The sequence below is a fragment of the Giraffa tippelskirchi genome, chromosome 2 (genome assembly GCF_054371585.1).
Source record: "Giraffa tippelskirchi isolate mGirTip1 chromosome 2, T2T-mGirTip1v1.2.pri, whole genome shotgun sequence".
NCBI classification, from domain to species: Eukaryota; Metazoa; Chordata; class Mammalia; order Artiodactyla; family Giraffidae; genus Giraffa; species Giraffa tippelskirchi.
In genome coordinates this window covers 188789160-188816263 of record NC_137276.1, presented here as the reverse complement: position 1 = coordinate 188816263, position 27104 = coordinate 188789160, and the positions used below count along the sequence as shown (strand labels likewise).

Genomic DNA, 27104 nt, shown 5'->3' with positions numbered 1-27104 from the left:
GGTCACCCACTGACAGCTGGTTGCTTGTGGTCAGGGCCCACTGAGACACTGACCAATGGGTAAGCAGGACCTGTTGCCTGGTAACAGGGTGCAAAGTAATGATGCACAGCAATGGCTACCTGCTAAGGGCTGTACTCTTACAAAGGGAAGGAGCATCTGGGCAGCCTCAGGCAAGCCCCTTCCCTCTCAGCCTCAGTTTCTTCAGCTGTGAAATGGGAATACCACCTTGCAGGATTGCTGGGTATTTCATGAGATGGTACATGTGGAACAGATTTATCAACTGCAATGCCTGGTCCCAATGTGAAGGGTGTAGTGGTGAAAAGAGCTGTAAGTATATGTGGCCATTTATAAACTAATAAAAGACAACAGTATAACTACAACTACCTTGTTCATCTGTTTAACTCTTTGTTTTGAGATAATTTCATAGTTACAGAAAAGTAGCAAAAATAGTGTAGAGAATTCCCATATTCCCTTCCCCCAGCATCCCCCCATGTTAACATCGTGTATAATTGTAGTACAGTTATCAAAACTAAGAAATCAACACAGGTACAATACAACTAACTAAACTACAGACTTCATTTGGATTTTTACCAGTTTTCCCACTGATGTCCTTTTTCTATTCCAAGATCTAGTCAAGGATCCCACATTGCATATAGTTGTCATTCCTTAGAAAATATATTTAGAAAAATATGTATAGTCTGTCACATTTAATCATTAAAATAATTCTGGAGGAAATGTCTTATTATTTATATCTTATAGACGATGAAACTAAATCTCAGAAAGGATACACATTAGTTTAAGTAGCAGAACCAGAAGGCAAACCCAGATCTCCCATACTCATTTAAGAACACCGTGGTTATCTGTTTGGAGAGTCAGGCATATACAACAAATGAGAAAATAAAGCAAACAGATGCCATTAGTGCATTCCACATTCAAATGTTGTGAAATTTTAAATGAGCCTAGCAGCATGGCAAATCACACTCCAGCAAATCACCTGCTTCCTCACACCAGCCGCCTGCTGCTCGTGCACCTCTGTGGGCTAGAAGCCACACACAGGAATTCCAAGGCTAAGGGAGCAAGTTCCATTCTGCGGGACCCCGGATCAAACTCAAAAAGTTAGAGGAAAAAGAAAGAAAGCCTCCACAGAATGAAAATTCACTCAAGCTTATATATAGCTCAGTATAACCCTTGTGGGGCTGACCCTCCCCCAAGTAAGAGAGAATTCCACCTTCCAACTGAAACGTCCTCTTCCTGCCTGATGACCTTCAAACGGACACGCCACTGTTTCCTGGTTCTTCAGCAGCTTTTGGCCTTCAAACTCAGACTTGAGGAACATCAGCTTTGCAGATTTTGGACTTGTCAACCTCCTCCGTAGTCCTGTGAGCCAATTCTTTGTGATAGATCTATTCTCTTTCTCTGGAAATCCTAATATACTCCTGTGAAGCACCTTTCAGTTTGGGATTTTGGTTAGGTTGGTTTTGTTGCTTTATAAAAAAGCGTAACAAATACTGTTCTTGATTTGTTATTGTAATGACCCCTCTGGTAGACATTACCTGTTTGCTATAATCTCACCCAATGTTGAAACAAGTACCTAGATTGCAAACATATCTGATATTTTGTAGGCCAACTCCGCACACTTAATCTAATCTCACAGGCTGTTACCGAACTAAGGTTCTTGACCACATTTACTTATTAAAACAAATAGCAGGTATGAACTAGAAGTGTTCACTACTGTCTTCTCACACAAATCTGATATCAACAGCCATACTCGTCACTACCCTCAAGCCAGATTCAAATGGCTTGCTGAAAAGTTCCCATTGGTGTTCTGCTTTTTTCCAGTCTTGCAAGGGGAAACTTTGACTCTGAATTGGAAACATCCCAGTGTAAGTAGTTGCATTTGTTCTGTATTCTTTTAAACTAGGTAGATTTGCCAAAGTCATTGTCTTCTTCAATATAAAGAGTCCAGCATGGCTTCTCTGGCTAATGTTAATAAAAAAGATTAGAAACTCACATGCTGCCTAATGTTTTTTAAATCCTAATTCTATATTTTAAATGCATCTTGAAATAATTATTAATAGCCTAATGAAAATAATGTTAGTAGATTTCTAATATGTGAAAAAGCAAAACCAAACCAAGAAATGATACCATATTACAATATTGAACACTTAAAGGATTATTTTCCTCTTGCTTTCTCTTACCTCATTTGGGCTCCATCAAAGCAGGTGCTTGGAGAAAGGTTAGGAGGAGATGTTTTTCATCTACACCTTCTTACCAGAGTCTTTCTTACGTATGAGAGAGTTGGAAACTACTGAGATTAGACATCTGTGTTCTGAAATTCCTGTTTCTTTCTCCCTCCCTCATTATCACAAATAGCAAAGTTAGCTATAACCTGAAAGCATTTTCCCAGCTTAGTTTATATTCTTGTTAATGGACAGCCACATTTGTTGAAAGTTGACTGCACTCACTTCTATTTTTTGTATGAATCTCCAAGGATTTGGGCAAGTTCGTAAAGGTAAATCCATTTTCCCCTTTCACGAAAGGTTTGCCTTGAATTAGTCACCACATCCCAGAAATAGCCTGCTGTAACTGCTTCCCAGTGTCGCCAGATGTTGGTTTATACAGACCTGCTGGGGACTATTCCTCCTAGGCAAGGCACTTAGCACAACAAGGTTTTTGAGCCTAAGAAAAATGTACGAAGCCATGGCTGACTGAAGGGAGCTGTGCTCTTACTGAACAGCAGGTCTGATTAAGGAATAATTCTAGGAAGCAGAGATACTTTGCCACCACAAAGGAAGAGTCACATAATTCTTAATATTAAATAGTATTACTCTGAGCAGTAATGTCATAAATGTCTGAGAAGTATATGTGGGTCACCTGCAGGACCAGAATGAAGAGGAAATCCCAGGACTACGAGTCCAAATTGCCAAACAACACTGCGGTGAAGCAGCAGCAGTTGCCTGCCTTCCGGCTCCAGCTCTCAGCCAATGAAATCCTCTCTGGCTTTTTTGCCACAGGGGTATTCTGCATTGGCCTGGGCATCATCCTTCTGATGTCTGCAAAGAGCATCAGGGAAGTAGAGGTTTGTCCCATCTTACATTTTAATGCATTCTAAGAATTTTAGCTTTGAGACTGTAAAGAATGGTCAGTTTGAGAACTCAGCCCCTCTATAGGGAACTAGACAAGACTGGAGCATCCCTTTTGCAGATGGTGATAGAGCCTCTATGTGCTTTATTCATCCCTCCTCCCTCTTGAGGACAGGCACTCTCAACCTGGTCAGTTCAGCCATACATGTTTATAGAGGCCTGGCAAAGTCAGGAGCTTTTTATGCTGGCGGAGTACCTGAGCAAGTGATTAGTGGAGGTGGGAAGAGAGGCAAGACCAAAGGACTGCCAGACGCCTGCGAATCATATTGACAAAAAGAGTGAAGAACCAAAGATACAGGTCTTCAAATTTGTTCCACTTTCAAGCATTTGCCTTTCCCTTTGCAAATAAACTCCCTCAGATCATTGTCTTAATCCAGGAAAGGAAAGAACGCAAATCTTTCTGGCCTCTAAAGGATTCTTACTAAAATAAATCAGGTTCTACTCAGAATGAGAAAAGCTGAAGCTAAGCTGTGACCTCCTCAGTCATAAGCCTTTTGCCAATTTGACTAAGAAGCCATTGGAGAGTGAGAAGCCCAGAAGCTGGTCTGGGGAGGGGAGCTCAGATCTGGCCTGATGCCATGCCCACATTTGGTTTAATAAATTAAGTAAATGCTTCATTCCAATCAGCTCTGAGCAGATTACCAAGACCACATGACCTCTACTCTGAAGGCAGCTGTGGAAAGCTCGGCTAGTCCCTCTCCCCATAGGCTAGTGGCAAAATTACCATGGAGGCCAAGTCTGGCAACACTAATTTAACATTCATGAGGGTATGAACGTGCTCAGAGTTCTTTTGGGTGTGCAGATGAGTAAACTCCATGTACAAGTCAATTCCTGCCTTCAGTGAGCTAATGATAGAGTAAGCAAGACAGTGGGGGCCAAGAACAGAGAGCTTAGCTACAGCTGGCTTGTTTTCTGTATCCACAACCCCTTCCTTGCATGTTGCCAATGCATAACAGGCACTCACTTATCGAAAGAACGGATTTGGGCGAACAGTGGGACTTCAAAGAAGAAAAATATTTCAGGTCCCACTCCTCCTACCAACACATCCTGCTCTGTTGCCTTTCCCCTGAAATGTTCTGCTCTCCCCTCCCACTCCTGGCAGGTTGTCTTCCCAGTGCCCCTAAGTCCTCTTGAGTCCTCCAGTGTGATCATGTAAATCACCAGGCCCTACCATGTGGCAGAGGCCAAAATGGCAGGAGGAAAGTTAGCTTGTCTTGTTGAAGGCGATAGCAAAGTAATTGGCTTACAAAGGTTGATATTCATTTCCACAAAGAGTTCATCCTGTTTACTTTTCCATTTTATTCCTCACCAACCCCTTTCTTTCTCGTTCTTCCCCTCCTCTTCCCATGTCCTTCCAGCTTCCTCCCTTCTGAGCACCCATCCCCACCCACTATGAAGTGCAGCCTCCATTACAAGGCAGCCATTGCTGAATGATGTCTCCTTATGTGTGAGAGGAGACCCTCACCCCATGGTTGGCCAAGGCCACTCTGCAAACAAGTTTCAACCGAATGGTTTTATCATGATTTTAAGAGGATTTTTCAATCGACTGTTCTTTTAAGCCACTTCAGCTAGGATTGTTTCTAAACGTTTTGTTTTTATACAAAAAACCAGAAGCCACCCATAGAGTGTGATCCTCTATTGCACATGAAAGTGTTTCATTATAATGGGTGATGAGATGAAGTGTGTTATCTCAGGCCAGTGTTGTCAACACACACTTAGTAGAAGAGTTCTAAGCTGGTTTTTCTCTTCTCAGTCAGCCCTGCGGCATAACAAGAAAGTGCCCTTTTTGCAATTCACTTTAAGCAAGAACGATAATTCCTGACTCTCCAAAATTCTATGAGGAGCAGACTATGATCTTTGCTGTCATTTTAGAGCTACATGCTTACAGAAGCACTCATGCAGAAAGTAGATTAAACACGTTAATTTTTGATATGTTTTACTCATAGAATTTTTAGAGCTAGAGAGCACATTGGATGTCATCTACTCAAAAATTTATTCATCAAAAAAGACACTTTTTCTGTTTTGGCATTATAAAACTCTCACAAGAATCCATGAAGTACAATGTACACTACTACAGTGAGCTCACAAATCAGTTCGTTACTAGCCAAAATGATGCTGATGAACAAAATATGGGCCCTGGAGGTTAAGTATTTAACTCAATATCAGAGACTGAATGAATGCAGTTCAGTGCGCTAGCTCTCAATTAGATACAGCCCCGTTCTTTATTGCTTTTAAAAAATTAGAATGAAGTTTCACAAACAGAAAAGGTGTCAGTATTTTTAAAATAATAGTTCAAGTTTTTCTGCATACTTAAAGAATGATTTAAGTAAATATAAGCAACTGAGTACAATTAAGTAGCTTTTTGGCTAATCTTTAATTTAGTATTCACACCTTACCCATTTGACTTCCAAACACCCAGTGGCTTTGCAAGTATTCAAAATTCCTTCTTTCTTGTTAGTCTTCTCTCCCAAAGAATCTAAAATCTGATTGGTAATTTACTGGGACGAAAGCCAGTCCCTGTTCCTCTCCCGTCCCCAGACTCTGCTAATTACTCCTCAGCACGGGTGAGGAAAAAGCAGAAGCTGCCAGCAGCACCCACACCGCCCCCGGGTGCCCAAGATGAGCGTTCCCTGGAGCAGAAGGGAAATACGTGGCCCCATGGCCTCTCTCTGAGCCTCCTTTCCCAACTCTCCTTCTAGCTCCATCTTCACGTAACTTAGTGGAGCCAGAGCTCACAGGATTTGCCCATGTGGGACATACTACCTTTTTTTTTAAAGAGTCCACTTACTCCATTTTGCACAGAATTTTAACTTTTACAGAACGTAACAGCATTTTTAAAACAATTGCTTCACATACATCAGTAACTCTACATTTCTGAAACACTTCTTTTTCTATGTTTGGTCATTTTTAATAACTTCCTCAAGACATCATGCAGAAGAATTCACTAGTATAAGTATTTTCCATATGATAACATGGAAAACCAGTGAAGTGACTTCCCATAAAGCTGATTAGACCTGGGCCATAGGCCCAGTTCTCCTGAGTCACTGGCTAATACTTTCCTAATGGTGACTTCTTATGATGGAGGTGTAAGCCTTCCTCACAACAGGCTAAACATTCAGTAGAAACCCTGAACTCCAGTACATGGCAGAATACTGCCAGGTGCCAAAATGAAAGGAGGCCCACTCTTCCTGCTCATCCAGGGAGCTGCCCTTGGTCCATGTCCCAGACAGCATGCCCTTGACCCGGTGAGCTTGGTGACTTGAGTGGACTCAGGATTTCAAGATATGTACTCACATCCCTTTTTAATTAATAATTATTATTTTCCCTGTCTGACAGATTAATTATACAGAAAAATGTGCAAGTTGTGCAAAACTGCGGGAAGATGCCACTAATTTTGACAAAGAATGCAACTGCTCTATTTCCTTTTATCTTCCACAGAAAATGGAGGTGAGATTCAGGAGCCTTCATTTGGCTCTATGCTGCTCTGTTCCTAATTAACACATGGCAGTGAGTTTGTGATCTCCAACAAATGCTTTCCAAAACTGAAAATACAAAAAAGTAAAGCAAGGTGGGAATGGCGGCGGGTCTTATAAAGTATTGAGTTTGTGTGCAACTCTCTTCCCTACCCATTTTTTTTTTCCTCTCTTGGAATTTTTACTCTTCTCCTTTGTGTCTAAATTTCCAGATTCTTTACTTACTCAACTTTGTAACATAATTCTTAACATCAGTCAAACAGATTGTATGGCAAGTGTCAGCCCAGGAGGAGACCATAGAAATCTCTGAATCTGACCATTCATTTTATAGTGAGAAAATTAATGGGTTGAGAGGTTAAGTGACTTGGCCAAGGTCACACACTGAGTTAGTGTCAAGGGTCACACACCTGGTGGGACTCTCTTTGGGCCCCTCTCCAAGTCATTCTTTGCATGCAGTTGCCTAATCCCTAAAGCAACTCTTGGCCTGGTTGTCAGACACTGTGAGAAATGCCGAAGAAATATTAAGAGCTGTCCCTGCTCTTGTGCTGATTAAAGTCTCATGTTAGTCCAGGTCCTCCTGAGAACCAGATGCCAGGACAGGATTAGACACGCCAGAGACGTACTGAGGGAACTGCCTGCCTTGGAAAATATGGAGCAGGCTGGGAGAGCTGTCGAACCACAACACAGCTCCCACCCCTCGGGAAGGAGCAGGAAGGGGAGAAGGAAGGATGGAGGGACAGAGGAAGAGGAGGGTAGAGAGACAGGGAGAATAGGAGGGAGGAGGGATGGAAGGTCTTAGATGCAGTGTATGCTTATGAAAGTTTCAGCAAGGCCAACGGAGAGTCCGTGCCTCAGGATCGCTCTTGCTGAGCCACTGGCTGGGACCAGCTATGAGAAGCATGACCTCAGTGCGAACAGAGGACTCCCTCAGAGCACAGCCAGCAGGGCGGTCCCTTGATTTCACTCTCTGCAGGAGGAGATCAAGAGGCTCCTTTTCAGTGCCTCCACAGTCTTTCTCGGTGGCAAAAATATGATCAAATGAAAATGTATTTCCTTCAACTTTTCAAAGATCCTGTCCCCTTGTCCCACACCTCTCCCCCCGACAGCACCCTCCTCCCTAAACTGCCTCATTCCCTCTCCTTCCCTTGCATAGAGATTCTGCGTGGGAGTCTTCCCTTGTGGGCAGGACTTCTCTTGAGCTGATCACGGGCCATCCCATCCCCAAGGCCCTGCTTCCTTCCCAAACCAGACTCATCATCATCTCCTGAAAAAGCCCTCCTTACTTCTGGGAAAGACTCCTTATTTCTGGGAAAGACCTCATCACCAAGACTCAAAATTTTCTTCCTTAACTCCACCATGCCTTCTCCTTTCTCATCCACACCTCTGATGTGTAAGCATCGTTCTATATTCCGTATCTCTCCCAACCACTTTCTCCTTCCAGTTTATTGGCATCACCCTAGTTCAGGCCCTTCTGGTCTTGTGTCACAGCAACCTTAACTGCACTTCTAGCTTTTGCCTTCTCCTATTTGTCTCCCATTGTTATTTGCAGAATCAGTAGACCATGCCCTGCACCCCTTCAAAATGTGCACTCTTTCAGATTGCTTTTCGACACCTGAGGATCTTTATCTCTGCAAGAGACCTTGTACTCCTGCCAAACTGACCAGTTTACTTTTCCATGATACAACTCTCTATGTTCTTGCTGTTCTTTTGCCTAGAAAGTCTCGCCTCTCACTTGCACTTGTAAGATCTCACTAGTTTTGAGCCCCTAATATCCCCCCCCCCGCAATATTCCCTGAGCCTCCTTTTCACTCATGCCTCCAGCAAGAATTTGCCCACATTTGTATTCTGGGAACGCTGTTTCCTCTCCTCTGATGGACTTACAATCACCCGTGTAATATCCTGTACTCACTTCCTCTATTCACAGGAACCTCCCTGAGGATAGGGACCATGCTTGACATGCCACACCACAACTACATACCCACTTATCTCTGTACTACATACTCAGCCTTCCCGCCTGCGATCACAGGTGAACCACCCATGCTCCCATCTGAAGGCTTACCTCTCCACTTGTGTGGTAGATGCCAGTCTTTCTTGCCTTTATAAGGATTTAATTCAGCAGTTCTCACTTCTCATACATCATCAACTTTCCTGTCTACTGGATGATGCCCACCAGCACTCAGACACAGTGTTTCACCTATCTTTTTGTTTTTTTTAATTTACTTTGTTTGTTTGGCTGTGCAGGATCTTAGTTGCAGCATGTGAACTCTTAGCTGTGGAGTGTGGGGTCTAATTCCCTAGCCAGGGATCAAACCCAGGCCCCCTGAATTAGGAGCACAGAGTCTTAGCCACTGGACCACCAGGGAAGTCCCTCACCTATCTTTTAAGAAATAAAACACTCTTCTATTCTCCCAAATTTCCCAGCCTGCTATCTGCCCATTTCTTTCCTCAGATTAGCAGGAAAAGTCGTCAGAGGCTACTTCTAATTCCTCTCATTCTGTCACTCAGTGAAACTGCAGAGTTACTAGTGACTTCCTCCTGGACAAATGCAGGGCTCAGTCCTCAGGGCCTTGTCACCCACTGCACACAGGTGATCACTCCCTCTTCCTTGACACATCTTCTCTCAGAAATCTTACTCCCTTGGTTTTCCTCCTTGCTCTCTGACTGCCCTTCTTTGGTTCCTTTGCTGTTGCTCTTGTTTTCCCCAGACTCTTTCTGTAGAGAGCTTCAGGGCTCCGGTCTTGGTCTTTAGTCTTCTCTTCTCTGTCTGCACTCACATCCTAGGAAACATCATCTACCTCCTAGATTTAAATACTCTCCATCACCAACACTCTCTTTTCTCTCCCTATCCCAAATATCTCTTCCAATATCCACACTTGTATTTCCAGCTGCCTTCCTGATGTCAACATTCAGGTGTCTAATAGCTATCTGAAGCTTAATGTTTCTAAAACTGAATGAATATCCACTTTTTCCCCTTACCTATTCCATGCCCCCCAACAAAAATATACCATTCCAACCTACAAACTTCTCAATCTCAGTTGGCAACAACTCTGTCCTTCTGATGCTCAGGCTAAAAGCCCAGGGTCTTTCTTGACTACTTTCGTTCTCTCACAGCTCACATCCAATCCATCCTCTTGGCTCTACCTTTGGAATATATCCAGGGTCTGCTCATCTCTACTCCCCTCTGCTGCTGCTCCCCAGCTCCACACTCACCTTTCACCTGGATTTCTGCAGTAGCTTCCTACCAGATCTCCCTGTTGTATCCACATCTTGAATAACAGCCAGACTGAACTTTTTAAAGCGTTGAGCCCTATCGTGTTATTCCTTTGCTCAAAAATCCCTGCAATGGCTTCTCTTTCCACTCCATGAAAAACCGCAAGTCCTTCCAAGTCCTTACATGATCTGACTACTTATTTCCTCTCTAACCTCCTCTCTCCATTCTCTTCCCTACCCACTCTCTGACCACAATGGGCTCTTTGTTCCTCAGACAAGTCAGGCATTCTCTTCGTCCCCATGCCTGACATCTCCTAGGCTAATGCCCCTGCTGCCTTCAGGTCCTGCTTGGCTCAATTATCAGCTAACCATCCTATTTCATACTACTGCCTGTCTACTCACCCTGCCACTGCACTCCTGATTCATATTACCTTGCTGTAATTTCCATTTTTTCCACAATGCTTGTCACCTTCAAACTTACTATATAAATGAACAGATTATTATATGTATTGTTTATTGTCTGTCTCTCACCTATAACTGGTCTTCCCAGGTGGTGCTAGAGGTAAAGAACCCACCTGCCAGTGCAGGAGACATTGGGTTCAACTCCTGGGTCAGGAAGATCCCCTGGAGGAGGGCATGGCAACCCACTCCAGTATTCTTGCCTGGAGAATCTCATAAACAGAGGAGCCTGGTGGGCTGTGGTGCATAGGGTTGCAAAGAGTTGGACACACCTGAGCAACTTAGCATGCACGCTCACCTATAACTATGTCTGGCAACCTGTAGTTTCTCAGTTAATGGTTATTGGGTGAACATAAGAACCTTTGCTTCCTCCACAGTGCATAGCACAGTGTACATGGTAGATGCTGAAATTTTAATGAATGGAATAAAGATAAAGTGCTTAATGTTATGGCTTTATGCTCTAGGAAGCTTTGGTTCTATGTGTCCCCTTCCCCCTTGATCCCAGATGAAAGCATGTTGGCATCAGTAATAGTATGAATACAACAGTATCTTTATTCATTTTTTGAGTAATTCAGATGGAAATTATATGGAAATTACTGAATCACTGGCCACATGTACCATGACCTTTATTTTCAGCCTGCCCTGGGTCCCAGCTCCCATCTTTCATACTCATCCTCTTAAAGTTCCTTAGGGCGAGGCCAAATTTGCATAGCATAAGAGAATCAGTACTTGGGTTGTAAGTGATGTGTATATAAAGTCCATGGAGGAGTTTTATATCTGTGTTCTTTTGTCAGAGGTCAAAATTCTAGCTGTCTGCAATTGTGTCCTTCCTTGCCTTCCTCAACTCACCATGCTACCCCCACCCAAAAGTAAAGTTAGCGCTGTTTTTTTTTTCTCATTCTTAAAACATTAGACATTTATTCTCTCATAATTCTAGAAATCAGAAGTCTGAAATCACAGTGTCAGCAGCATTGGTTTCTTCTTAGGGGTTCAGTGTGCTTTTTTGAAGAAAAAAATCCTAAAGATAAAACCTTAAAAGGCTTCAACTTCCCATCTGTCTGTGTCCTAGAGGCCCAGCATCTCCCCTTCTCAGTGTCCCAGAGACTTTTCTCTTACCAGGGACTAAGCTCTTCAGGCTTTGTGGTTTTCTGTCACTGGCTACACTTACTGTGACCTCTATTTTCAGCCTGCCCCGGGTCCCAGATCCCATCTCCCATGCTCATCCTCTTAAAGGTCCTTAGGGCAAGGGCAAATTTGCATAGCTTAAGAAAATCAGTTGGCTCAAGGAATTGTAAAGGAATACTTTTGTATTTCTAGCACTGAATAGAGCACCTAACATTTAGGAGTCACTTAATAAAATCTTAGACCTTCATAGTTTTAGATGCATGCCTTTATTATTTTGGAGGTAAGTAGTATATTATTTGGAGAAGGCAATGGCACCCCACTCCAGTACTCTTGCCTGGAAAATCCCATGGATGAAGGAGCCTGATAGGCTACAGTCCATGGGGTCGCTAAGAGTCAGACACGACTGAGCAACTTCACTTTCACTTTTCCCTTTCATGCACTGGAGAAGGAAATGGCAACCCACTCCAGTATTCTTGCCTGGAGAATCCCAGGGACGGCGGAGCTTGATGGGCTGCCGTCTATGGGGTCGCACAGAGTCGGACACGACAGAAGCGACTTAGCAGCAGTATATTATTTGGGGCTTCCCTGGTGGCTCAGATGGTAAAGACTCTGTCTGCAAAGCAAGAGAACTGGGTTTGACTTCTGAGTCAAGAAGATCCCCGGGATAAGGGAATGGCTACCCACTCCAGTATTCTTGCCTGGAGAATTCCATGGACAGAGGAGCCTGGAGGGCTATAGCATATTAAGTAGCTACACTGGACATTTACATTTGCATCATATGTGCTGTTAGTAAAATCGGTATCAAGCCCTCCTAGAGAAGCCCTAGGGCCCTGGTGTGTCACCACAAAGGTAGAAACATGATGGTAGCCTGTAAGTGGGCAGTCTCATGGCAGCATCCATGAAAAGGCATATTTCTCATGGCACCAAGACTACTTATTGCTAAGATGAAAATCATCGTTCTTCTAGATTAGTGAACTATTCCATCTTTTTGTCCATAACAAATGGATCACCATTTCTTGATCACGTGTTACATGCCATGGGTCTGTGTTAGATCCTAAGATAAAAGGACAACACTGGAGCCGGGTTTATGTCTGTGGACAGTGGGCACAGCCCTGGAGCTGGGTTTATGGACAGTGGGTGCAGCACTGGAGCCGGGTTTATGTCTGTTGACAGTGGGCACAGCCCTGGAGCTGGCTTTATGGACAGCGGGCACAACACTGGAGACGGGCTTATGGACAGTAAGTGCAGCCCTGGAGTCGGGTTTGTGCCTCTGGACAGTGGACACATGCACCTAAATATGCTTAGTGGCTCCAATTTTAAATTATGTTTCATGGATTTGCTTTGAAACTATGTGAACCTGATGCTTACCCCAACCCCTAGGCAAAGCATCTTTCTTAGTATTTGGGGGAAATATTTGAAGAATCAAATTTTATGTATTGAGAATACAAAGCCTAGTTATAAATTTTTTTTCAAGGCAGGAATGTAGTAACTCTTACATAAACGTTAAAAATAAGTTATTTACTCATTTTAATAATTCTGTATATACTATATACTAGGATTTTCCAACACTGATTTTTAAAAACAATTTCTTGGGTTTCTATTTGAAATAAGGAAGTTTTCATTTGCCAATCAATATTTTTGGTACTACTTATATTTAACAAATCCCATCCATGTTTATTAATATTTCCATTTATTTTTCTTTCTTCTTATATCTTGATGTTCTCCTCCACAGGGTAATGTTTATCTGTACTATAAATTGTATGGCTTCTATCAGAACCTCTATCGGTATATTCTGTCCAGAAGTAATATCCAGCTGGTGGGTACGGATGTAAAGGTAGGGCTTTATTAAATTTGGTATAATACTCTTTGTGTTTTTTTTAAAACCAGATAGATCGTTCAGTCTAAAAGAGCGTATGGAAAATAAACTCAAAAGCTAAGGTTTTAAAAGACAGAAATGCTCATTTCATTCTTTTGTAAACTGAAGGGACTGAGTATTCAGGATAACTGCTGTTGAGAATGAGCCCTTTCCTTCCTCAGAACAGGAATGTAAGTCTTCTCCAATGAGATGGTTATCCTTTCATGCGTCGACCATTTTTTAGATTAACAATATCTTATATTAAAGCCAGATACATACTGGACTGCTCAAGTCTTGGTGATAATGAATGTATAAGAAGGGCAAATCTTCAAGTACCTTTTCAACCACAATTCAGGATTTGTTTCTGTTAATAAGTTGATGGCATACTGGAGCTGCTTCAAACAGTAGAGGGTTTGCTTCTTTGAATGACTGACATATCAGATTTCAGTATTATTTTTGCACACTTGATTTCTGTAGTTTTCTTTAAACCTGCCCATTTTAGTAGATGGATGCACCAACCATTTTGATAGTAACCTTGAGTGGTTCATCTCCATCTGGTTCACTCTGTATCCACCACTGTCTTTTTCTTATAACTGAGGCCTTCAGGCAGCCTAGTTTAAGGAAACTGGGCTCTACTTGATTGAATAAAAGCCTTTGGTTTACTGAATATCCTTTCAGACCTAAGATTACAAAACTTTACTACAGGTAGATGATATTTAACATACGGGCAAGAACAGCTAAAGGAACCCTTTTCTATACTGACACTATATAAATGGTTTTTAGCAGACATTCTTTTTAAAATATATTCTGGTAGTTAGGTAGGTGGATTTCCCTGTGGTCTGTCATCTAGCTGTAGACTCACAATTTATATAGTTTTTAGAATATATTACACTCCAATAACAAAAACTTCTTAAAATGTATTCCAATGTAGGCTTAGTGTGATATTTAGCACAGCCAGGAAAGTAAAATTTCTTCCTGCAGACATATTTGGTATGCTATGTACTGTTAATGAGGAAAGAAACTACACACATGTGTATACACACATAAATATCTTCAAAACACAAACATCTTCTAGTCTAGGTGAGCCAGCAGCCTGGGAACAACAGGCAGCGATCCATAATCTCAGTCTACGCCAATGGATCAGTGTGGGTTGGTTTACACTGCCAGTGTTTTCACTTCCAGCATTGTAAGAGTTTACCAAAATCACATATTCCTGTGTCATTTCTCCTCCAGGATGTTAGAAACTGTGCTCCATTCAAAACCTCTGATGATGGGCTCCCCATCGCTCCTTGTGGTGCAATTGCCAACAGCATGTTCAATGGTAGGTGACTTTTCCTGTCTCTAGCATGTTTCCTTTCATAAGTGTGTAACAACCTAATGTCCAGAAGATTACTCCTGCAGCTGAGTGGCAGTTGTTTTTGTTTTAATGTTTGTATACATTATCCACTGATTTATGATACTTCATTGGCAAGTAAGTTCTCTACCAGAGATTTGGAATAGTCAGGAAACATTAGTTATATGGAGCCCAAGAGTATTTTTCAATAATCGGGGCCTTAGAAAGAAAAGGAATCGTCTTCTGATTCCAGCATCTATGGCATGCAGGCATGTGGAGAGTCTGCTCAAACCCTGCTTTTTCAGCTGTATCTGGTTGTGCACTTCCAAGCGTGGCAAAAATGCTTGCTTGAATCTCTTAACACAGTCTTTAATTTCCCCACAGACACCATTGTTCTTTCGTACAACTTTAATTCATCTGTGCACATCAAAGTCCCAATGCTAAGGACTGAAACTACATGGTGGACAGACAAGTATGTCAAGTTTCAGAATCCAACTTACCAAAATCTTTCTAGTGCATTTGCAGGTAAGATACATTAGCTCAGTATTTCCCTCTCTTTATGGAAACTTTGGTTTTGATGTTTGGGGGGATGTTTATGATTCCTCCTTCTTTACTTCATTTTTGACCGCCTTTGTTTCTAACTTTTGCTGGCTGTGGGCACCTTCATCACATACCTATCAGGAACACAAAATGATTGGTACCCTGGTTCCTTCAAGATTACCATCAGGAAAAAGGCAATGTTTCAAGAAACTTGTTCCTTCATCTATAATTAGAGTAATCATATAATTTAGTGTCCAAACTAGTGCACTGTTGAGAGTGAAAGGGGTCACAGGAATAACTAAAGTTACATATTTATTAGAAAGTGGTATTTATTGATCAACAAATTGATATTACCATATTGATGGGCTGATAAAATAATTCTATTATAAATTATTTTTAAAATGCGTTTCTTTCAAAAGTTAAAAGAATATATCTGTGTACATTAAACCAACTTTAAAAATGCTTTAAATATTATCTAAATGCTAAAAGATAACAGAATAATTATTCTGGATATGGAGTCACATACTTTAATCAGTTTCTTGGCCATATACATCTTAATTACATGCCCCTGTATTTTTCTAATGAAAAATTTGAATTTTTGTGGGAAAAAAATCCACAAAATTGTCTGCAATCTTTTTCTTTTTTTTTCCCAAATGGCCCCATTTGAGGCTTTTTGTTTTTGTTTTCATAATTATTATGCATGCTAGAATCACACAGAGTGGCTGTTCCAACATTGCTCTGACTCCACAGTGGGGCAGGTGGTAGCTACAGGGGTCACTTGGTTTGTGAGGCCTCTGGGGGTGGCTAGACATGAGGGGTTAGAGATAGGCAGGTTAGCAAAGCCCCAGGAATCCTTCACATAGTACACCTTCACCCGTAGTAACTTGTGTCTTTAGAGATCTCCTCCTACTCCATTTTTCTTTCCTTCCCAAATCTTCCCATTTCCCTGCTTGTGGCTCCTTGAAGCTCTTTCACTTCTGCTTCTTATGGTTCTAGACTAGATGATGAAGGAAACTTTTCCTTGTCCCTCATCATGCACTAACATGGAAGCAGCTATTTAGGTCTGCCTAGGGGAAAGAGAGAGTCCAGGTCCCACTGTGGCTTAGTTCAGAGGAGGGAAGTTGAGGTGCTAAACGAGGACATGAAGGGGAAAGAATGCTATCTGAAATGAGAATGTTGTAACTAGTTGAACAGTGTATATGCCCCACCCTCAAACACCCTACTCTGAAGGCTTTTCCCTCCCTCCCACATTGCCAGGGATCCCTCTCTCAACCTCAATACCTCTTGCTATTCAGCCTCAAAGGGCAGGGATAGGCACTGTGCATAGGAGCTACACCTCCAGGAGAAAATGGTCCACCCTTAGACAGGGGACTGCCTGTTGAATTTATCTTCCCCATGTTCCTTGTGGGCTTCCCTGGTGTTTCAGTGATAAAGAATCCTCCTGCCAGTGCAGGAGGCTCAGGAGATGCCCGATGGACCCTGAGCCAGAAAGATCCCCTGGAGGAGGAAATGGCAACCTTCTCCAATATTCTTGCCTTGCAGATTTCCATGGACAAAGGAGCCTGGCGGGCTACGGTCTGTGGGGTCACAGAGTCCCAAGACTGAGCGACTGAGCGCACACACACACGCGCACATGTTACACACACACATGTTACACACACATGTTACGCATACACATGTTACACACACACACGTTCCTTGTGCCTCTACAGCTAAGGGGCCAGAGATGGCTTGACAGGGCAGAGAAAATAATGTCTAAGGGCTGAACTTGCCTCACCCAGCGGCTAGAGGGACCAAGAGACACAGATTCACGGGAGTCAGAGCCGTGGAGAGGGGAGAGAAGGGAGCAGAGTGAAAGGTGAGGCTGGTTATTCGGGAGCTGGGATCCTTTTTCCTTTTCTGCAATGGCCGGAACTTGCCCTCAACAGCGAGGGCAGCCTTCTGTTTCTGGCGCCGGCAGATCAGGGTCAGTCCTCTCCTCCTCCTCCTCAGCCTTCTTGGCATGACCAACTCTCCCCTTTTCCTCTGGGCCAGGTGCCTGGTTGGTGCTGAGGATTTTTTTGCTGTTAAGCTCGCTCGCGGGCGCGGCACGTGCAGGGGAGACCGGGCTGCACGAGCGAGGGCCTCTGAGGCTGGGTCGCCGCTGAGGAGGCGAGGAGAGTTAGCGCGGAGAGCCGCCGCCCCACTGCTCGCACCGGCTCCAGGCGCGCAGATCCCCGCCGGCGGTCCTCTTGGGACCCTGTCCTGTCTGAGCCGCAATCTTTTTTGAAGCGCATTTTATGGTTAATCACTCTCAACTGTAGCACCTCTAGTTGATCCTTCTCCTTTGGCCGTATTTTTTTGTTTTTAAGAAAATATCAAGTATTGAGATACCTATTACGCTCACAGTCATTTTACTAAGGAGGATATTCTCATTTTCAATTCTTTTGTATTAGAATATGCTAGTATTGCAACCCAAATGTTTTTATAGGCAAGGTCTTTTTTTTTAACTTCACTTTTTTTCTATGATTTTTTAAATGTTTTACTAATTTTAGATGGTACGAAATCTTAGACTTTCTGGATGTCATTTAATTCTCATCGAGAAGAAAATTTTATCTAATTAAAATAGGAGCTCCATCAAAATATTTTTCACATAAGTTGAGATTTTCCAAAGCACAATTATGGAATTTAAAAGTTAAATCTTGTACACATTTTGAACTATCATTATATGATATGATCATTATATAATATGTTAAATTGTTCCCTTGCTTTTACAGGGGTAAATTTCAGTACCTTCTTGTTTGCAAACTTGATTTTCGATAATTGCAATTAACTATACCTTCAGAAACTAAGACTTCTGGCATTCCACATTTAGAATACTTTGTCTAAAACTTTTCAGCTACTTTGAATAAAATTTCACCAAAAGTTAGAGGGCTCATTTACCAAGAAAAAGTTCAGGCTCATTGTAGGACTCATCATTTGATACAGAAAATAGCTCTTTGAAGGCTCAAAGATTTCTCAAATTTTGATTGATGATGTGTAGCAGAGATAGACCACAAGTACTACCATGCTGAACCATTTCTTTAACATCTTTGTCGTTGTAAAAACTTCATTTTCTCTGTGAATATATCAACATATTTAAATTTGCATAATTACAGCTCTTTTGATTAACAAAATATTGTAGCTTGTTTGTATATAGTTGTTAATTATTTATGTTTCACAACCAATTTTAAGCCCCATCTCTCTATAAATTTCTTAATTTACTAAGAACATTTTCTTTACTCTGCCTGTACTCTACCAAATTTGCATTTATAGTATCACTATAAAACCAAAAAATTTACACTTGATTGTTGAATATTTTAACTGAATTTATAGTAATATTTACAACTGTGTCAGAAGTTTTGTCTTCCAGTTTTGAATATTGAAAATCTTTGCTTTGATTCCATGAAAAATCAAATCAATAAAATCAAATCAATGTATTAAGAGATGAATATATCTGAAAAGACTGATGTAAAACTGGCTTCATTTAACCGTTTACAAGATTCTTTATGTGATCACAAAGCCAAAACATTAAAACTTTCCTTTGATTACATAAAAAATTTTTTTAAATGACACTAGACTGAAACTTATTTGATCTAAATGAAAAGTCATATTCACATAATGGTATGTAAATGGATTTTCTGTAGCTGCATGAGGTAAAGCACTGTTTTGAATACACTCTTTTAAAAATAAGTGCAGACTTTTGAAGTAGATTCTGATATTCTTCAGCAGATTTATATCTTTTGATTTTCACATGATTATTGACATCATGATGGTTCCTGTGGTAGGGAGTGAATGTCAACCAACATTGCAAGTATCATTCATCTACTTCCTTGAAAAAAATGTACTTAATTTTTCATTGAACATGTGTGTTCTTTTTTTAGCTCTTCACAGCTAAAAGAATTTACTAGCAAATAAAAAAATGGATACAGAACAATAAAATAGTTATATTTTTACACCATATAATAAATAACACTGTTGCAAGAGAGTTCCAACTACTCTCAGCAAGACTGCTCAGTATCTGTTTTTCACACTATCCTTACACTATATATTTTTTCACACTATTTATTTTCACACAATCTGTATTTCACACTATGTCCATGTAACATAAACTGCAACACCCCACTTTTTCTACCAAGCCCAGTGACTTGCAACCTGGCAGCTTCATATTAATACATTGCACAGATTAAAACAGAGGCTGTGGTCTAACTGGCTGTACTGTCAAACGGTGGCAAGGGTCATAGGGATATGTTATATTTTGCTGTGAAAAGCCTCTGGTTATCTTTCATCAATAGCATGTTAAAGTAAGCACTCTTGTTCACCATACTTAGGTATCTCTCACTACTAGCTAAGACCATGACTAGAAGTGGAAGGATGAAATTATACTTACATTATTTGCTTGGGATAAATGCTAAATCAGATGAGATAATGGACAACAAACATAACTTGGGACTGTCCTAGGCAAACTGGCAGGTATGGTCACTGTATCTGTAATTAAATTCCTAGAAAGGAACTTGGCAACATGTGATTGTTTTGTCTTACCACAACCACAGCCATGTAACATAAAGCATCCTTGGCTATCTCCCACTGCACTTTGTTCTTAACTTCTGTTGTAGGAGTTACCATGTTTTACTGTAATTATATGTCTTGTCATTCCCATTTGGTATGTTAATTCCTTGAGGAAAAGGATTAGATCTCATACAGTTTTATATCCCTGGTGCTTGATACAAGTGAGCAATCAAGGAATGCTTCTTGTTGAGTGAATGGAGGGATACCAAGGACCTCGCTGAACTTGGAAAATGAAAGAAACTGGTTCTTCCTATACTATGCTTCTCATACTCTCTGGAGACATGAGATGGGGTGGGATTGGAGGTTGGTAAGGAAAGGCATGTTTGAACCTGCATTTTTCACTCCATGGGTGATTTGGATGTCATTGGTCCACAGGACACATTGTCTTGGAGCATGAGCTCTGGCTGAAGTAAAGAGAGTGTGTGGTCCATGTGCAGGCATGCCTGCTAAGTCCCCTTCAGTCATGTCTGACTCTTTGCAGCCCCGTAGACTGTAGCCTGCCAGGCTCCTCTGTCCATGGGATTCTCCAGGCCAGAATACTAGAGTGGGTTGCCATGCCCTCCTCCAGGGGATCTTCCAGACTCAGGGATTGAACCCACATTTCCTGCGTCCCCTGCATTGCAGGTGGATTCTTGACCATTGAGCTACCAGAGAAGCTCATCCACATGCAGGCACCAAAGACAATTCAATGTCAATCAAAATTCTTCTAGCAACAACCATTGAAGTCTTCAGAAGAGCCAACATCTCCACAGTTTTTGGAGAGGAAGTTTCTCCAGCAAAGGGTTATTTCCAGAGGAAGTATAAGTCTACAAACAGACTTCAGCAGATTAATTCAACCAAACTTAGCACATGCCTTTATAAGCACTACAGCCCATGCTTAGAAAATAAGACTGTGTTTCTTTTAAGAGAAAATAGTCAGTGGTCAGAGTTAAGAAAGAATGGTTTCTTACAAATAGTAAAACCATTTTTTATAGAAGTGAAAGGCTCACTGAACAACTTCTTCTTGTTGACTATTTCAAAATTCAGAATGCTTTTTAATTATCAACTTCTGTCAACTTTCATCGGAATCGCTCATCCCTTTATCAGGCATTTATTGAACACCTACCATGTGCCAGGGACTGGACTAAATGCCAATGAAACAACAATGAGGAAGACATTGAGCTGAAGAGTCTACTGTCCAGTGGGAGAGAGACAAGGCCACCACTATAAAGCAGGAAGTAGAGGATGAGAGTAAACTCAACAGACTGGACTCAAGGCGCCAGCCCTCCACCCCGAGCGCCAGGTCCCAGACCCAGGCTTCCTGGCTTTAGAACAGGCTTGCCACACCTCTGCTCTCCACCTTCTCCCTTCTACCAGTTCCTCTGCCTTGCTTCCAACTTCACACTCTTAGGCGCAGGTCTGCAGGGAATATCTGTGTAACACAATCTTCACGCACTTCCCATGATCATTTCCTTAGAATACGGTCCTAGAAGTAGAATTCCTGGGCTGAAATATATGCAAAATACGTATAATCTTTTGCTGCTTGTTCCTAGATTACCAAAGATGTCGTTAATCAGTGCATCAATCTGCTCTGTACAAGAATTCCCATTTCCACTGCCTCATGAGTGGTTATCATTCTTTTTTTCATTAAATATTAGCCCATTTTGAGGTGAAATGGTATCTTGTTTTAATTTGTTCTCTACATTACCAGTGAAGTTAAAGAAAATATACATTTCCCATGATGTTATCATTGAGTACCAACCACCACTATTATCATTTTGCTGTACCTATTTTTTCAATGCATTGTTATACACTTGATATAGTTGAATATGGGCTTCCCTGGTGGTTCAGATGGTAAAGAATCCACCCTCAATACGGGAGACCTGGGTTCAATCCCTGGGTTGGGAAGATCTCCTGGAAGAGGGCATGGCAACCCACTCCATTATTCCTGCCTGGAGAATCCCATGGCCAGAGGAGCCTGGTGGGCTGTAGTCCGTGGGGTTGCAAAGAGTCAGGCACAACTGGCTGACTAAGCACAGCACAGCACATAGTTGGATATATAATACACATACAATATGATATTCTGCTTTTTTAACACTATAACAGTATCATCAGCATTCCCCGCGCCCGACATTTCCTTAGAGTCTTTATAACTATTATCTTTTTAAAATTTTATTATTTTATTTATATAGTTGTTTATTTTTGACTGTGCTGAGTCAAAACTCTTCACTGCTGCGAGCGGGCTTCTCTCTAGTTGTATCAAGCAGGGCCTGCTCTCTAGATGCAGTGCATGAGCTTTTCATTGCTGTGGCTTCTCTTGTTGCAGAGCAAGGCTCTAGAGCAGGAGGGCTTCTGTAGTTTTGGCACATGGGTTTAGTTGCTCCGCGGCATGTGGGATCGTCCCAGATCAGGGATACAACCTGTGTCTCCTGCCCTGGCAGGCGGATTCTTTATTCCTGAGCCAACAGGGAACCCCTATAATCGTTATCTTTAAAGGTTGCATATTCACGTAGCTTACACACACATTTTTTTTTTAAGTGTAATTTCAATTCCTCGAGAATATGAAAGTTGTTTCATTCTCTACACTTTAAGAAAAACTGAAGGCGGTAGATGATTTTTCTCAACCTCATCCATTATTAACTTTCCACAGGAACTGCAAAGCCTCCAAACTGGCCTAAGCCTGTCTATGAACTAGATGACGAGGACCCAGGGAACAATGGCTTCATCAATGATGACTTCATCGTGTGGATGCGGACAGCCGCCTTCCCCACTTTCAAGAAACTGTACCGCCGACTCCATCGAATAGACAATTTTACCGAAGGCTTACCTGCTGGTAGCTATAGTTTCATCATAAACTACAGTATCCTTTTATTTCAGCGCTGAAGGAAAATCAGTGTCCATCTGCATACTAGTTATTGAACTATTTCATTCTATACTTCTCTACTCTCCAATCAAATCTATATATTCTGTAAAAGAAATACATATTTATCTTATAGACAATACTGTCACTCCATCACCACATAGCTATTTGTCTCTACTTTATATATAATCAAATGTGCACTTTTTTTAAGGAGTAACAGTAGCAACATTAGGTATGCAGGTATGGGTAAGTAAGGAAGGACTGTTTCTTCCCTAGGAGAAAAATTAAGTAACACTGGGCCTAGAGATCTAAAACAATGAGGAGAAGCCTGTTATACAGGATGGGATGACATGGAGGACCCTGGAAATAAAGATAGAGAGGATTACGAAGAAGTGGATTTGAATATGGACTAAAAACAATGAAAACTGAGAGAGAAGGTAGAACCTTTTATTTTAGGCAGAAGTCTCATGGGTCAAGGGAGCAGCTCTGGATTCAGGGAGCAGGTTGGGCTCCTCCAGCCCACATGAGCTGCACCACCAGCTCTACACTGAGGATGCGGTGCTCTTCCTCTGCTGGTACGAAGCCAGCTAGCAGGCTCCAAGGCCTTGGTTGTGGACATATGGCCCACATTAGGAGACATACTTGAATATGAGATTCTGAGTGTTCTCATTTACTTTAAAAATATAAATGTCACTCTTGACTTAACAACAAGAAGTTCTTAACTTCAAAATGACACCAAACACTATCTTTAAAAAAAAAAAAAATATATATATATATATATATATATATATTTTAATATAATTTGGCTCAGAGAGAATCAGGAAAGGACTTGAAAACTGATTCTTTCTGAGGCAGAATTCTCCCGGAGGCAGGCCTTTCCAGGACTTGTACACAGTTTTGAGACGTCAGCCCATTAGGCATCAGCACCCCCGTGGCATCTCAGGGCTACTGGAGTTTTTCATGGGACCCCTAGCAGGCTAGAAGATCTGAGCACCAAACTCTCTACCTCTTTTGTTTCTTTACCACTCGAGGAGTTTGACTGAAACATTCTTGGGTCAGTGAATGATGACATGTTCCAGTTCCCCGCTCCATCTTTTCTTCTTTTCTGTCCTAGAACAGAGGTTTCCTCCCTGACACAGGAGTGGGGATGTTCCTTGGGCAGAGATACCTCCACTGAAGAGACACCGTCTCTGCCTCTCAGTTTATTGCTTCCTTTTGTTTACTGGCCAGGAGTATGGTTTGCCTTCAGCTGTTTCTTTAGCATGGTCCCTAATGCTGGTCTGTGCAAAGGAAAGTCAGAAATTGTTCTCTGTGTGCACAGTCAAAGACCAGGCCATAGAACTTTACCTTTTCAATAGGATTTCAGCACCCCTCTCTCTCCCTCCTAGAAAATTTGAGATTGAAAGTTGCTCAACAGTAGTCTTTCAAGTTGGACCTTCAGTTCTCATCAGCTTTTTCTGTGATGACCCTACCAGTAAAGCAGTTAGGGTAGCAATAAGACATAGGGGAAAAAAGCCCACTGGGTACTGGTGCTCTCACAAGGCACTGCAATGAGTTTAAGGTTGATGGAAAGAGGGAGTCCACTTCCAAACAAAGGAGACACTATTTCTCTGCATGAAACATGCTCTCCTTGGATGTGTTTATTCACAGTCAAATTTTAATGCTGGCAACTCTCCAACCTAAATCTTTAGCACAGGACCTCAATCCTGAGCTTCAGCCTTATGCCTGTACCACCTATGTTGAACCCTAGTGTGAGTATTACCCATCCAACCTCACGGCCTGGCTACTATGCAGAGAACTAAGCCTGAGCTGCAGATAGTTCTACCACTGACCCCATGTGAGGAAAAGACCCTCTTAACGAAACCAAAGGATTGGGGAAGAAAAGAATCAGAAGGCTAGTTGAGGACCTGCACCCAAGGAGCCCAGGGACCTGGTGACCATGAGGAATTTTGATGGAAAAGAAAGCAAACTAGCTTTCCTAACAAGTTTCTTTGTGCCTTTAAATAGCATGTTGCCAAGTGATTTGAGGCCTTTTAAGAGCTTTGCTGGGAAATGCCGTTGCTATGAGAAGCCTTTATTTGTTTATTAGTTCGGTTTACAAAAAGCACCAGATGTTTAAAAACCTCAGGCCACATGCATAATCAAAATGACATCATTCAAATGCTAATGATAGCAAAGCCACTTCAAACACTTTCTCCCTAGCAGTGAGGGATGCTGGCCTTTTCAAAACTTAAATACACCACCAAAAATGTTTTGCCATTTCTCTCACTACTTTTTTGTTCTTCACTCCTCTTGAAGAATTTTCCCTGAGGTACAAATTTAAACCTTAGCCTCTAAAGGACTTGAGTCTACCCTAGGTGTCCTGATTCACAAACACAAATTTAGGCTTGCTGCACAATCTGTCTATAGGATTTTCATTTCCTTGGGTTTGTAAATTAACTATATTTGTTCATATTATTGAGTTATCTGTAAGTCATTCAGACCTATTTGTGTCAGTTTCTTTCATAAATTACAACTATGTAGAGGGAAGGCTTGTTTTTGCTTAGCTTCTTTCCAGCAAGATAAAACATACTGCTTGTTAAAGATTAGGCTAAATGAAATTGAATAGTCAACCATTTATTACCTACAAAAACAGCAATGTTAGGTGTAGAAGTGGGGCTGAGAAGTGGTGAGACAGATCCTTAACAAATTTTCTTTCCTTAGACTTTCCCGTAAGCAAGTTCCAAGGACAAAAAGCAGTTGTTCTTTCCACCCTGACGTGGAGTGGAGGCAGTAGCCTTTTCTTAGGCCTCGCCTATCTGGTGACGGGAGCTGTAACTTTGTTGGCCTTCTTTTCCATGATGGCAATTCACCTGAAGCTGAAAGAAAGGAAAACGTTCTTCCTCCAGTAGTAAAGTCAAGCATTAAAAAGAAAAACAGAAAATACAGAAATGGACAGTGAAGTAATGGAGCCAAAGATCTCAAAGATCTTGGTATTCTACCAAGGGGAACTGGACTGACTGACCAAGTACTCTTCCAGAGAGATACGTAATAAGAGTTTCAAAGTAAAGAAAAAGAAGAGGAGGAGGCATAATTAGGTATAGTAAAATGTCTTTGGAATGGGGAGGATAAATCATCCTTGAGCTCTAAACCAAGTCTTGGGTATTTATTTGAACCCCTTGTGCCTGAAAATAGGTGAATGCCTAGGAGGGTAGCATCACCAGATGAGAGGAAGTAAACTCGGGTCCCCAAGATTAGATGAGCCCTTTTAACCATCAGTCAGGCTCAGACCATGAGCCTTCGTTGGCTGGTTGAAATTAGACTCCCCACCAACAATTTTTGATCACTGAATTGAGCAATCAGGGTGATTTTTGAAAATGGGTTTATTCAATGCTCTCTTCTTTCTGTGGGTCAAAATGAAGTTTTCTTACTAAGAGTAAGCCAAGTAAAGGTTATGGCAGTAGTCCTCAGAGTACCCAAAATACATCAATACACCAAAAAGAAAGTCCAGGAATTTCCCTAAAGCTACCCATGAGGCCAAAAAGGAAGTACTGAAAGTGACTGATGCTCTCAAAAACTGTACTCAGCATGTGAGGGTGCAACACAGTTCTGAAACTTACATCGGAATGACATACTCTAGAAGGCAGGTGGTGATGCGGATTTGTGATACTTGAATTATACATTTTGAGAGAGTTGTTAGGGTCCATCTTAAAAGATTTGAAGTCCTGCTAAAGGCCACTTTAAAGGAGACTGAATACAGCTGACCCACACACAGGGGTTAGTGGCATGGACCCCCATGCCATCGAGAATCCACCTATAAATTTACAGTTGGTCATTAATACTTGTGGTTCTATCAATACATCCACGGATGCAACCAACTGTGGATCATGTAGTACTGAAGTGTCTATTGAAAAAAATTTGTGTCTGAGTAGACACTTGTACTTCAAACCCATGTTGTCCGAGGATCAGCTGTACTTGGTCAGGCTGCCAGGGCGGGAGACTTGATAGATCTGCATAACTAGATAACCAGCGTATTGTCCTGTAAAAAACATGTTTATATATTATTTTTTGAGGTTGGGGGAAGCTTTACTCTATGATGACTCTAAGAGCAGAATTTTCATTGTTAGAAACATTGTACCAATACATAGATGTCTTTTTAGCAGCCAAGAAAGCATTTCTTTGCTGCAATTTTCTATCTTCACCAAACGGTCAAGTACTTTTCCAAAAAAACCAAAATGGTTTCAGGTACCAACCACTGACCTCGCTTGACCAGGCTGTGGTAGGCTGAGTAATGCCCACTGCAAAGATACCCACATCCTAATCCCTGGAACCTGTGAGTGTGACCTTGCACCCAGAAGACACTTTGTGTGGGTGTGTGCTCAGTCTCTCAGTCGTGTCCAACTCTTTTTGTGACCTCATGGACTGTAGCCTGCCAGGCGCAGACTTTTTTCCATGGGATTTTCCTAGCAAGAATATTGGAGTGGGATCTTCCCGACCCAGGGACTGAACCTGCGTCTCTTTGCCTCTACTGCATTGGCAGGCAGATTCTTTACCACTGTGC

General features: G+C 41.7%; 1 protein-coding gene across 2 annotated transcripts; it reads left to right on the top strand.

The window, feature by feature from the left end:
• The first annotated feature begins 78 nt into the window (after positions 1 to 78).
• LOC145539078 (cell cycle control protein 50C) lies at positions 79 to 25694 on the top strand. 2 transcript variants are annotated; one of them, XM_081572476.1, is made up of 9 exons: positions 79 to 327; positions 1840 to 1883; positions 2881 to 3079; positions 6480 to 6590; positions 13143 to 13244; positions 14499 to 14586; positions 14983 to 15123; positions 22355 to 22564; positions 25268 to 25694. In XM_081572476.1, exons 3-9 carry the CDS (start codon positions 2888 to 2890, stop codon positions 25453 to 25455), a joined length of 1032 nt encoding a protein of 343 aa, XP_081428602.1. In that variant the 5' UTR covers positions 79 to 327; positions 1840 to 1883; positions 2881 to 2887; the 3' UTR covers positions 25456 to 25694. The 2 variants fall into 2 exon arrangements, with proteins under 2 accessions (XP_081428602.1, XP_081428601.1); XM_081572475.1 differs by lacking the exon at positions 79 to 327 and adding an exon at positions 1252 to 1379.
• The last annotated feature ends 1410 nt before the right edge of the window (positions 25695 to 27104 follow it).

What these genes read in the sequence shown, in the direction of transcription:
- LOC145539078 (XM_081572476.1), top strand. Translation starts at nt 2,888, where the DNA reads ATGAAGAGGAAATCCCAGGACTACGAGTCCAAATTGCCAAACAACACT. An exon ending in AGAGCATCAGGGAAGTAGAG is followed by an intron (nt 3,080 to 6,479) that starts GTTTGTCCCATC and finishes CCTGTCTGACAG; the next exon opens with ATTAATTATACAGAAAAATG. An exon ending in ATCTTCCACAGAAAATGGAG is followed by an intron (nt 6,591 to 13,142) that starts GTGAGATTCAGG and finishes TCTCCTCCACAG; the next exon opens with GGTAATGTTTATCTGTACTA.